Genomic DNA, 12,887 nt, shown 5'->3' on the forward strand with positions numbered 1-12,887 from the left:
ACACCAGTTCAAATGAATTCCATTCTCACTGAAGTTATATAGAGCCCCACAGTGGAGGTGTCATAATACCATAAAACCACAAGGTGAATTTTATCAATATATTCAGCTCTATTTACACTCCGATTCGAAAATGCTAATTAGCATCAAAGTAGACATCTTGCAAAACTACAAATCTCCGCACACTCCTGCACTTCATCTGTAGCTGACACCTTTACTAAGTTATTGTGTCAATTTAAATTCAAACTTGCACAACTGTTCACAGAATTGTCTATTAAAATAAATGTAGCCAATTTAGGAATTACTACATTTAACTAACTTTAGATAGTTAATCCAGAGATTCTTACCTTCTCGTCCAGATCATCATGGCATTTGTAGTTCTTTATGACAGCCACATTAGCAGCTTATTAGCTTTTCATTTTTGGGAGGTAAATACATGCAAGGTTATTGATAAAAGTTACCTTGTCCTAGAGAGATATACAAAACGTCACGCCAGGGTAAGCCTTCACGAAACACAGCCCTTATTTGAAGTGTTTCTAAAATCCCCTGTGGGAAAAATTAAATGTGGAAAAACAATTGTAATCATTTCCCCGTTTATGGGGGTTATAGAGTACTGTGGTACTCTATAACCAGCAGAAGTAAACACCCCCATCTCTTTCCATTTAATCACTGAAACATTATTGTACAATATGTGGACTGATCACCCTTTTAATTCAGAATTAATCTAAAGCTCAACCGGCAAGGTTACAGTATTATCCAACTTTATGGTGAACACTGTAACTGTTTTTTTATTTTACCTTTATTTAACCAGGTAGGCTAGTTGAGAACAAGTTCTCATTTGCAACTGCGACCTGGCCTAGATAAAAATTAGCAATTTGACACATACAACAACACAGTCACACATGGAATAAACAAAACAGTCAATAATACAGTAGAACAAAAGAAAACAAAAAGTGTATATATACAGTGAGTGCAAATGAGGTAAGATAAGGGAGTTAAGGCAATAAATAGGCCATGGTGGCAAAGTAACTACAATATAGCAATTAAACACTGGAATGGTAGATGTGCAAAAGATGAATGTGCAAGTAGAGATATTGGGGTGCAAAGGAGCAAGATAAATACTATATGGGGATGAGGTAGCTAGATGGGCTGTTTACAGATGGGCTATGTACAGGTGCAGTGATCTGTGAGCTGCTATGACAACTGGTGCTTAAAGCTAGTGAGGGAGATATGAGTCTCCAGCTTCAGAGATTTTTGCAGTTCGTTCCAGTCATTGGCAGCAGAGAACTGGAAGGAAAGACGACCAAAGGAGAAATTGGCCTTGGGGGTGACCAGTGAGATACACCTGCTGGAGTGCGTGCTACGAGTGGGTGCTGCTATAGTGACCAGTGAGATGAGATAACGCGGGGCTTTACCTAGCAGAGACTTGTAGATAACCTGTAGCCAGTGGGTTTGGCGACGAGTATGAAGCGAGGGCCAGCCAACGAGAGCGTACCGATTGCAATGGTGGGTAGTGTATGGGGCTTTGATGACAAAACGGATGGCACTGTGATCGACTGCATCCAGTTTGTTGAGTAGAGTGTTGGAGGCTATTTTATAGATGACATCACCGAAGTCGAGGATCGGTAGGATGGTCAGTTTTACGAGGATATGTTTGGCAGCATGAGTGAAGGATGCTTTGTTGCGATATAGGAAGCCAATTCTAGATTTAATTTTGGATTGGAGATGCTTAATGTGAGTCTGGAAGGAGAGTTTACAGTCTATCCAGACACCTAGGTATTTGTAGTTGTCCACGTATTCTAAGTCAGAACCGTCCAGAGTAGTGATGCTGGACGGGCGAGCAGGTGCAGGCAGCGATCGGTTGAATAGCATGCATTTAGTTTCCCCTGCGTTTAAGAGCAGTTGGAGGCCACGGAAGGAGAGTTGTATGGCATTGAAGCTTGTCTGGAGGTAAGTTAACAGTGTCCAAAGAGGGGCCAGAAATATACAGAATGGTGTCGTCTGCGTAGAGGTGTACCAGAGAATCACCAGCAGCAAGAGCGACATCATTGATGTATACAAAGAAGAGAGTTGGCCCGAGGATTGAACCAAGTGGCACCCCCATAGAGACTGCCAGAAGTCCGGACAACAGGCACTCCGATTTGACAAACTGAACTCTATCAGAGTGGTAGTTGGTAGGCGAGACCAGGCGAGGCAATAATTTGAGAAACCAAGACTGTCGAGTCTGCCAATTTAATTTTTTTATTTTACCTTTATTTAACCAGGCAAGTCAGTTAAGAACACATTCTTATTTTCAATGACGGCCTGGGAACAGTGGGTTAACTGCCTATTCAGGGGCAGAACGACAGATTTGTACCTTGTCAGCTCGGGGGTTTGAACTCGCAACCTTCCGGTTACTAGTCCAACGCTCTAACCACTAGGCTACGCTGCCGCCCCAATAAGAATGTGGTGTTTGACAGAGTCGAAAGCCTTGGCCAGATCGATAATACGGCTGCACAGTAATGTCTCTTAGCGATGGCGGTTATGATGTCGTTTAGGACCTTGAGTGTGGCTGAGGTGCACCCATGACCAGCTCTGAAACCAGATTGCATAGCGGAGAAGGTACGGTGGGATTCGAAATGGTCGGTAATCTGTTTGTTAACTGTAATGTCTAACTCTGATGTTTGCCTGTTTAGTACATGTTGTTGGTCTGCTTCCAATAAAGATTGATCAAGCATGAGGAAGCCAAAGTCATACACAAAATCCCTTGTGATGTGGACAGACAGTCCTGTAAACACAGGGATTTTAGATGTGGCCTTCAAGTGTCACTTTTTGAATAAGACATATTCTACACCTTATGAACAATAGTGACAATAGATGCATAGATAAATAAAACATCAAAGCAAAAAAAAATAGATCTACATCAATCAGCTATTTTGTTTAAATAGAAGCAGCTATTGCATATCAAGTCACCTTAAAAATGTCTTCTCTCTACACTTCACTAATTAATCATTTCACATGAGGGTGCTGTTGTCATATTTGGGAGCACTAAAATTAAACTGAAGACGATTGCAGATGACACATTCTGTTGGAATTGAACATAACATTGGGGCAGCAGGTAACCAAGCAGTTAAGAGCATTGGGCCAGTAACTGAAAGGTCACTGGTTCGAATCCCTGAGCTGGCAAAGTGTAAAAATCTTCATTTTTTGCCCTTGAGCAAGGCAGTTAACCCCCAACACTCTGCTCCCTGGGTGCCGATGACATCAATTAAGGCAGCCCACCGCACCTCTCTGATTCAGAGGGGTTGAGTTAAATGAGGACGACACATTTCGGTTGAATGAATTCAGTTGTACAACTGACTAGGTTTCCCCTTCCCAGTGAAAACAAAGTACATAGCTTTAAAAATAATATATACAAATTTTAATATAACCAAAATAACAGATACAATTTCAACTAAGGAAAACACACAAACTTTTATCATTTAGCAGAACTTTATTGTTGCCTGTGGGGGTTGTTGGTGTCCTCCAGGTGTGAATGGACCCTTTGGCTTCACCATGGATGCCTCATGAGCCCCAACTTCACAAACAAAACCATGGCAAGGATCATGGAGGATAACTGCAAAGAGGAGGGGACAGGAAAACAATGACTTGAAGCCAAGCAACATTATCTATTCAGCAACCAATTGCTATAGAATAGATAGTTATCAAACTTAGAATACTCTTTAGGTCCTAATGGTGAGCTACTGTAGAAAAAGCATTACTAAGCTTTAAAAAGTGCAGTTCTTTTCAGCAATAGTCCTTGGGTCTGAGAGAGGTTAAAGAAGAACTTGAGGGAGCAGTGTAACTCATAGGGAGATTCTCAATTGGGCAAAAGTCCACTCCTCAACTCCTCCGTGACCCGGAAACCGATAAGTGGTTAAGGACAGTTGAAATTCGTTAGTAAGCGAACAGAGGAGTTTGCTCCCTTCCTCAATTACTTTGTTCGGCAAAGGATACTGAAGTGCATCCTCTGCGAAGTGTTTTGAAATCTGCCAATCCCCCTTTGAATCAGCTGTTTACTCAGAGGAGAAAAGCATGCACAGATTTTAAAATTCTACATTCCTAATCTTTTTATCCAAATGTATTTTTACCACTTTACACGTATTTTGCAATTCCTTCTCTGTAAACGTCATCTGTCTGATGACGAGCTAATGGAGAAAGAGGCACTTCATACAAGCACTTTTTTAAATTTATTTTTTTACGTTTCCTCTCCTCGATTACTTTTGAAATGTTTTAAAGAGGTCAGTGTGCGGGGGTACAGGTTAGTTGAGGTAAATTGTAGGTGGGGGTGAAGTGACTATGCATAGATAATAAACAGCGAGTAGCAGCAGTGTACAAAAGGGAGGGGGGGTCAATGAAAATTGTCCGGTGGCTATTTTATTAGCTGTTCAGCAGTCTTATGGCTTGGGGGTAGAAGCTATTGAGGAGCCTTTTGGTCCTAGACCTGGCGCTCCAGTACCGCTTGCCGTGCTGCAGCAGAGTGACTGGAGTCTCTGACAATTTTATGGGCTTTCCTCTGACACCACCTATTATATAGGTCCTGGATGGCAGGAAGCTTGGCCCCAGTGATGTACTGGGCCGTTCGCACTACCCTCTGTAGCGCCTTACGGTCAGATGCCGAGCAGTTGCCATACCAGGCGGTGATGCAACCGGTCAGAATGCTCTCGATGGTGCAGCTGTAGAACCTTTTGAGGATCTGGGGACCCATGCCAAATATTTTCAGTCTCCTGGGGGGGAAAGGTTTAGCATTAGGGTTAGGGTCATCTGTGGATCTGTTGGAGCGGTATGTGAATTGGAGTGGGTCTAGGGTGTCCAGGAGGATGCAGTGACCAGCCAGCCTTTCAAAGCATTTCATGGCTACCGACGTGAGTGCCACGGGCCGTAATCATTTAGGCAGGTTACCTTTGCTTCCTTGGGCACAGGGACTATGGTGCTCTGCTCAAAACATGTAGGTAATACAGACTCGGTCAGGGAGAGGTTGAAAATGTCAGTGAAGACACTTGACAGTTGGTCCGCGCATGCTTTGAGTACACGTCCTGGTAATCCGTCTGGCCCAGCGGCTTTGTGAATGTTGACCTGTTCAAAGGTTTTGTTCACATCGGCTACCGAGAGCGTTATCACACAGTCATCCAGAACAGCTGGTGCTCTCGTGCATGCTTCAGTGTTGCTTGCCTCGAAGCGAACATAAAAGGCATTCAGCTCGTATGTTAGGCTCGCGTCACAGGGCAACTCGCGTCAGGGTTTCCCTTTGTAGGACGTAATAGTTTTCAAGCCCTTCCACAACCGACGAGCGTCAGAGCCGGTGTAGTAGGATTCAATCTTAATCCTATATTGACGCTTTGCTTGTTTGATTGTTCGTCTGAGGGCATAGCGTGATTTCTTATAAGTGTCCGGATTAGTCTCCTGCTCCTTGAAAGCGGCAGCTCTAGCCTTTAGCTCAATGCAGATGTTGCCTGTAATCCATGGCTTCTGGTTGGGATATGTACGTAGTCACTGTGGGGACAATGTCGTCGATGCACTTATTGATGAAGTCATTGACTGAGGTGGTGTCATGACTGGCCTCCTCGGATCAGGTTACCGTGGACCACAAACCTACAGAGATCTCTCACACCCACCAGAGGGGAAGAGATCGAGAGGTATGGAGATGGGGGGGGGAGGGGTTTATGACACTTCACGCCCATTGTAAATCTTAAGGCAGTAGGCAAAATTCCTTTGTCCTGTCACTATGGAGAACCGGCCTCAGAACATGCAATAAATGGACTTTGGGACAATAGGTTTTGTCAGCCACAATGGTGGTAATGATGATAAATGGAATATGAAAATGATGTTGTTTTTGTTATGTTATTAAAAGTTAAGGGACGACGGTATAACAAAAACATTGTAACTTTAAGAGTTTTCCTAATATGTGCCTACTGTTTGCATATTGTATGTTGTGTGGAAAATGTCCAGATCAAAGATAATGTTTTTGTAAAGATGAAATGTGAAGTTAGTTGTCTAAATTGGATCTGAGTAAAAATCCAGACCTTGCCTTGTAACGGCAAGAGAATTGCCCTAAAGGAGGAAACAGCCATTTCTGACCCCAGGGTATAAAACATGAGTTAAGAATGAACATATTAGACTAAGGGACCCTGAGCTGCAGCCAAGGTCTGAGTGGTCAGCAAACCCAAAACGCAACACAAGGTTGAAGAAGACAAAGGAACATTTTAACAACCTATGTTACGGATGAGTAGCTGTATCTAAACGGGGTAAATTCACGCAGGACCACCTGGTCACCACTCTCCAAGGAATTGTGTGTCTACACTGTTTTCCTTCCCATGCTGGAACCATCCACACGGCTGATTAGCCCTCCTCCGAAAACCACTTTTCAGAGCAAGGGTGAGGAAACAGACCACCAAGAGAAAGGACACTTGACATCGTGAGGAGAAACAGAGAGTTACACCCGGTAACCGAAGACGGACCGTCATCAGAGAAGTCAGAATCCGGTCCACGCAGAGACACCCATCTGAGACCTTCAACACGTAATTACATCATTATATTCTGAACTATAAGAGCGGTAGTTCGAGGCAAGGTTAGGGTTAAAATAAGCATAGCTGACAAATGCACCTAAGTGTGTTTTTTTTCTCATGCACTCTCTCTCCCTTTTGAAATCCCCATTCTGTAACACGTGTCATATTGTGTTGGCCCGCTAGGGACCTGTTTTATCGTACTAAGTTCTAATCAATAGCCTAGACTGTGTTTGTGTATCTTATATGATAATTTTAGCTTGTTAGCAAATAAATAATCAACACAATTGGTGTGGTACGGCCTTATTTGGTGAGACTCGGGTTTGTGCAGATTCCCGGATTATGCAACGTTCAGAATGAGACTGTAGAGGAAATTGATTGATTAGCGACTGTTGTAAAATCGATATTCTGATATTCTTTGAGTTAATTTGTGAAATATAACTAAACTTTAACATGGTGCGCCAGGTTAATGAGTTAATAATTGCCCGATTCATTTAATCACGTAATTATGAACTTTTAATCATTCGACGAGCAGCAGTCGTCACATTAATCAATACAACGTCACGACAGTGGTGTACTCCTCAATGCCATTGGATGAATCCCGGAACATATTCCAGTCTGTGGTAGCGAAACAGTCCTGTAGTGTAGCATACGTGTCATCTGACCACTTCCGTATTGAGCGAGTCACTGGTACTTCCTGCTTTAGTTTTTGCTTGTAAGCAAAAATCAGGAGGATAGAATTATGGTCAGATATATCAAATGGAGGGCGAGGGAGAGCTTTGTATGCATCTCTGTGTGTGGAATAAAGGTGGTCTTGGATTTTTTTTTCTTTTTCTGGTTGCACATGTGACATGCTGGTAAAAATTTGGTAAAACTGATTTAAGTTTGCCTGCATTAAAGTCCCCAGCCACTAGGAGCGCCGCTTCTGGGTGAGCATTTTCTTCTTTGCTTATGGCCTTATAGAGTTGGTTGAGAGCGGTCTTAGTGGCAGCTTCGTTCTGTGGTGGTAAATAGATGGCTACGAATAATATAGATGAGAATTTCTTGGTAGATAGTGTGGTCTACAGCTTATCATAAGGTAAGTTGCTCTACCTCAGGCGAGTAATACCTCGAGACTTCTTTAATATTAGACATCACGCAACAGCTGTTATTGACAAAGACACACACTCCCACCCCTTCTCTTACCAGAGGTAGCGTCTCTGTTCTGCCGGTGCATGGAAAATCCCGCTAGCTCTATATTGTCCATATCGTCGTTCAGCCACGTCTTGATGAAACATAAGATGTTACAGTTTTTAATGTCCCGTTGGTGGGATAATCTTAATCGTAGGTCATCAATTTTATTTTCCAATGATTGCACGTTAGCAAGAGCGGATGGCAGTGGGATTTTACTCACTCGCCTACGGATTCTCAGAAGGCTGCCCGATCTGCGGCCCCTTTTCCTTCATCTTTTCTTCACGCAAAAGGCGTGGATCTGGGCATGTTCCAGTGAAAGCAGGATATCCTTCTTGTTGGACTCGTTAAAGGAAAAAGTTTCTTCCAGTCCATGATGAGTAATCGCTGTTCTGATGTCCAGAAGTTATTTTCGGTCAGCAGCAACATTATGTACACAATAAGTTTAAAAAATAAGTTACACAAAACAACTAACAAAATAGCACAATTGGTTGGGAGAATGTAAAACGTCAGCCATGTTCTTCGGCGCCATCTTTTCATCAGGTGAGGAGAGGGTGGAGGAGACGACGCGAGGAGTCAAGCAAAACAGATTGAAATTCTCCCATACCATACCTCCATCATACATATGCAGCCAGCTGCTGATCCCAGGATGACACTCTGCTCTCTGATCACTGTGATGACCTTACCAAAGCAGCTCTGGGGGAAACACAAAGGGGGCATTTGGCTTAAGGCTTTACAGCCTTAGAGCACAGACTGATACAACAGTGCAGTGAGTTACCTGTGGTTGGATCAGACTTGGAGTGATGGTGATACCGTCACAGTCTGCAAGGGTCTTGTTCACGCAGCAAATCTTAGGGTAGTTCAAACCCGTGGTTGTACTGAACACAGAGCCCTTGAAATCTACAGTCGAGTTCTCAAAACCACAGCATTTGAACTAAGAGATGAAAAACCAATAAAGACATTAGCTGTAGACATTAGCTGTAATAACTACTGTCTGAGATGTTCTGGTGGTCAGAGAGCTTCTCACCTTGACCATGACTGTGTTCCATGCTGTTGAGATTGGGTCTGTTGCCGCTGGGCCCATATAGACAGTCATCAGGGAATTCTTGCTTGCATCACGTACCACTAAGCTAACCTGTCACATATAGACATCACAGCTTATTGAAAGGCATAGCCTGGCTAGGCTATATCATACAAATAATTCAATAATTTACAGGGCTCTAAATTATGATATAGGTTCGCCTACTTGATGATACAGATGCCAGCATGTTCATTTATTCTTACCAGATTCCGGTACGTCAAGACAAAAATAGTCCCAATGATTTCAGCAACAAATAGCATTGTCACGATGAAGAAAAACTGTTCAGGGTACAAAAAATGCAGAGATAGTGAAAATGTTGCCTCTTATTGAAGCTTGCCGGGTGAAAAGAGTGGGACATTTACAACTCTGCAGTACTATAACACAGTAAGATAATTATTGTCTGGTGCCTTGAAATTGACTGCACAGCTGTTGTCTCTCACCAGCATTATAAAGAAGCGGTTCTCTTTCCAAGCCCCACAGCAGCCGATGAGACCCGTGAAAGACAGCACTGAGCCCATACCAATACAGATGTAGCTGATGTAGATGAGCTGAGACGAGTAGGGGCCCAGGACATCCACAAACGTAGCTGCTCCATATCTAATCCATGCGCCAAGTCCCAGCAGCACAAAGCCACTTATCTGGAGGGGAGAGAAGGATGGTGGTGTTCTTTCATTTAAAAAAATAAATAATCTGCTAATAAATTGCATTTGAGTTGTTATGGCCTGTTTTTTCTTCTTCTATGTTTTGCCAGATGGATTTCTCAGGCTAGGTAATATTACAATGACAACAACAGCAGTTGCTGTCTTCTTCTGTGTGTTTGACTTTTGCAATGCATTCACAAACCTCGGTTTTATGAGAGGGCAACTATATTTCTATAGCTAGCCAAGAACAGTTTACATTATCGATTATAGAAGAATGTTCATTATTTGCATTTCAAACAGACAGTTCAACTGGGCTTTGTTTGCCAGCTAGGCAACATTTAGCTACTTACAACAAGTATCACACAAAGCAGCAACATCAAATACCGCATCCATGTGTACAGTTTGTCATGTCTAGCCATTTTGCAAGTTCGACCTTCTATAATGAAAGGAGAAAATATGACAAAATTATACAGAACAGGCTTATAATAATACTAGCTAATGAGACACATTTTTGGTAAACAGCTGAGAGATGGGACTGAAGAAATGTAACCAGTCTCAAATTCAAAGATGGAACTATGGATGCCAGGACTGACCATCCATTAGATCCAAATGTTAACCATGTTTTGAAGCTATACAGAGTTTGTTTAAATGTACATTATTTACAAACAATAGAATATATAAGCTTATACAATTTTGGGTTTGAATGTGGTAAAGCAGTTTAACTAATGTTAAGCTCATGATAAATGTATGAGTTATATTCTTCAAGAGTAAATAGTGATCTAATAGTATCACTAATTAAAAATATGGATACAAAAATGGATGTACCAATCCCAGATTCTCCCTTTAATAACTAACATTAAAGATCGAGCTGGCTAGTGTTAGCTAACTGTTAGCCTAGCTAGACTAGCTATTGTAGCTAGCTAACGTTAGTGACCTGACCATGGATCGCTTGTTACTGGTAGTTAGCTAACTTAGCTAGACTACCCTCTATGTTTAGAGGTTATAGTTAAATTAGCTATCTAGCTAGCGCCATTTTAGCTAGCGAGCTAACGTTCGCGTCTGTCCTTACTTTTAATAGGTCCAGACGATTTAGGCCTACTGCTATTAAGGCCTACTTGCTGCCAACTGTCTGTGTCTGCCTGGCCAACAGGTGTCATATTCTCTGTCCAGTCACAACACACTGCGGTCAAAACCAGTACAGTATGAAGAAAGCCTAAAACTGCTTCTCCAATAGAAATCCCCGATCACACTTGTAGGCGATGTCATGGCGACGTTGCTAGCTAAACTCATGCTAGAAAACGCCATCGGCTCTAACGGTCGTCTCGCGCCGAAATGCGCATATTGCAGGCCGTCAAAATCAAATGCAGTTGTTTTTTGACGAAAATGAAAACGTGTCCGTTTGTCACTTTCACGAGGTTGGAGTAATAACATGTTCAACTACTTAAGACATTGCCTCGAATCTACATTGTGCCTTTAGATTTCACTTCTCTCATTGACTTTTTAAACCACAAACCCCTGCCTGGTCGATTGTCTGTTTCGCAAGCGTTCTCGGAATTCTCGCGATGTTGCGCCTCTGGGTTTAGCAACTCTGTGCTGTGTTTTAATTTTTAAAATTTGAAACCAGACGTCATCGGTCGTTTTATTAGGGGCACACACACACACACACACACACACACACACACGATAACCGATCATGTTCAGAGTTCTATAAGATATTGTAATAGCCTTGGGGATATTGTACATTCAATACACTTTTGTTGCCAAAAATAATATATATATCATTTATGTTAGCTACATTTCAAGGAAGTTTGTATAGAAGGGCATGCAAACAATTCCAGAATGAGTTTAGTTTAAAGGAAAACTACAGCTATTGCAGTACAGACTCAACAGGAAAACATTCTGTACATCTGCAACACAGACTTTTGGCAGACCTCTAGATCTTCTTTGTTTCTCAGAGCACAGCCCTTTCCTTAAGCTCTCCACTGTGGGTCATTTGACCACTTTTCTTTTCTTTGTGGTCTTCTCTACACCTGTAACTACAGCTTCCTCTTCTTCTGTTGCACTCTTCTTCGCCTGGTCTTTTATCCTCTCCATAGTGTCCCACCCCTCATCCACTTCAGCTTCCTCTTCTTTCACATCTCCGGTTACTGCTGATCTGCTCAGCTCTAGATCTTTGCTGGACAGAAGCACACAGTTGAGTAGTGACTTCAGATACACCTTGTGCTGTAGGGAGCAGTCCTCCAGGCTGTGTACTCTCATAAAGTGATCCAAGCCACCAGAGGGAGAGGGGTGGCCCCCGCAGTCCTCGTGCCATTCCCTTCAAAACACCCACACACCAGACCTTTCTGCAAAACTAAGATGGTGAGTTCTCCATGTGTGTTGCCCACTACAACACTGTCTTGGTTGGCAGGTACTCCCCAAAATGAGCCTCCAGAACTGGGTCATACACTCGCACCTGGTGGTGAATCAATCTGTGCAGGTGACGATCGAGTCTGGGATGAAGGCCATGTCTCTAACCCACTCTGGCATTCGCAAGTCATTACGTACATTTTTTATTTTTTAACCTTTATTTAATTAGGCAAGTCAGTTAAGAACAAATTCTTATTTTCAATGACGGCCTAGGAACAGTGGGTTAACTGCCTGTTCAGGGGCAGAACGACAGATTTGTACCTTGTCAGGTCGGGGGTTTGAATTTGCAACCTTCCAGTTACTAGTCCAACGCTCTAACCACTAGGCTACGCTGCCGCCCCATTCTTGGAGGTGAAAATGGGTGTTTCAGTACTCTCCAGATCCCAGACCTTTAAGTCATTCTCCTTCCCTCCTGTGGCCACTTGGTTGCGCTGCGAGGGATTCGGTCACATCCGACAAACATTCGTCCCAGCATTTCTCTCAACTGTGTCTGTCCTGCCCTCCTTCCAGACCCTCAGCAGTCCAGTCTCCACACACGCGATCAGAGCACTGTCTGACGGCAAGTCCTGTGAACCTGCCCTGGGTGCTCTCCACACACTGTCTGGTCTCAGCGAAGATGCCCTTCTCTGTGCTAAATGTCTTCACTGTGCCATTCACAGACCCCACCAGTACCTCAGTCTCATGTTGATCTCCCCAGCCTACGACACACACTTCCTGGTCCAGGCTCGGGCAGCTCATCTCAGAAGTTGAAAGCCTGTTTTTTGGATAGGCTCACTCCTTTTAATATCCCTGTTTCCGATCCCACCCATACTGAGCACACTTTACTTTTGTCTGTCATGAAAAATAACAAAAATATTGTCAACAAAACAAAAATTCTAACATGTTATTCTCTGTGCTGTGGTGAATCTCCGTTTTGCATCCTTTCTGAACAGACAGACACTAAAGAAAGAAATTCAAACAGCAGATGGACACCACACAGATTTAACTATTTTAGAGAGAACTTGGACTAGGAAAGATGTGCCTTTGATACCAAAACATGAGTTAAACAAACTTACTTTAAAAATATTG

At 42.9% G+C, this 12,887-nt stretch overlaps 1 protein-coding gene and 1 pseudogene across 1 annotated transcript; both read right to left on the reverse strand.

Moving 5' to 3' along the window:
• Positions 1-3,467: 3,467 nt before the first annotated feature.
• LOC115109890 (tetraspanin-16-like) lies at positions 3,468-10,930 on the reverse strand. The gene is made up of 8 exons (XM_065011016.1): positions 10,510-10,930; positions 9,761-9,846; positions 9,210-9,407; positions 8,973-9,047; positions 8,716-8,823; positions 8,467-8,622; positions 8,301-8,384; positions 3,468-3,592 (listed from the first exon to the last, which is right to left on the reverse strand). The coding sequence occupies exons 1-8, from the start codon at positions 10,565-10,567 to the stop codon at positions 3,527-3,529; spliced, it is 831 nt and encodes a 276-aa protein (XP_064867088.1). The 5' UTR covers positions 10,568-10,930; the 3' UTR covers positions 3,468-3,526.
• A 469-nt stretch (positions 10,931-11,399) lies between these two features.
• On the reverse strand, positions 11,400-12,845 carry LOC115110459 (WD repeat-containing protein 74-like; annotated as a pseudogene).
• Between the last annotated feature and the right edge of the window lie 42 nt (positions 12,846-12,887).

Source organism: Oncorhynchus nerka, linkage group LG26 (genome assembly GCF_034236695.1).
Source record: "Oncorhynchus nerka isolate Pitt River linkage group LG26, Oner_Uvic_2.0, whole genome shotgun sequence".
NCBI classification, from domain to species: domain Eukaryota; kingdom Metazoa; phylum Chordata; class Actinopteri; order Salmoniformes; family Salmonidae; genus Oncorhynchus; species Oncorhynchus nerka.

Excerpts from the sequence above, each read along its gene's own strand:
- LOC115109890 (XM_065011016.1), bottom strand. The coding sequence starts at position 10,567 with ATGACACCTGTTGGCCAGGCAGACACAGACAGTTGGCAGCAAGTAGGC. Across the intron at positions 8,385-8,466 it reads CAAGTCTGATCCAACCACAG|AGCTGCTTTGGTAAGGTCAT; the intron begins GTAACTCACTGC and ends TGTTTCCCCCAG. Across the intron at positions 3,593-8,300 it reads GCTGCATATGTATGATGGAG|TTATCCTCCATGATCCTTGC; the intron begins GTATGGTATGGG and ends TCCTCTTTGCAG.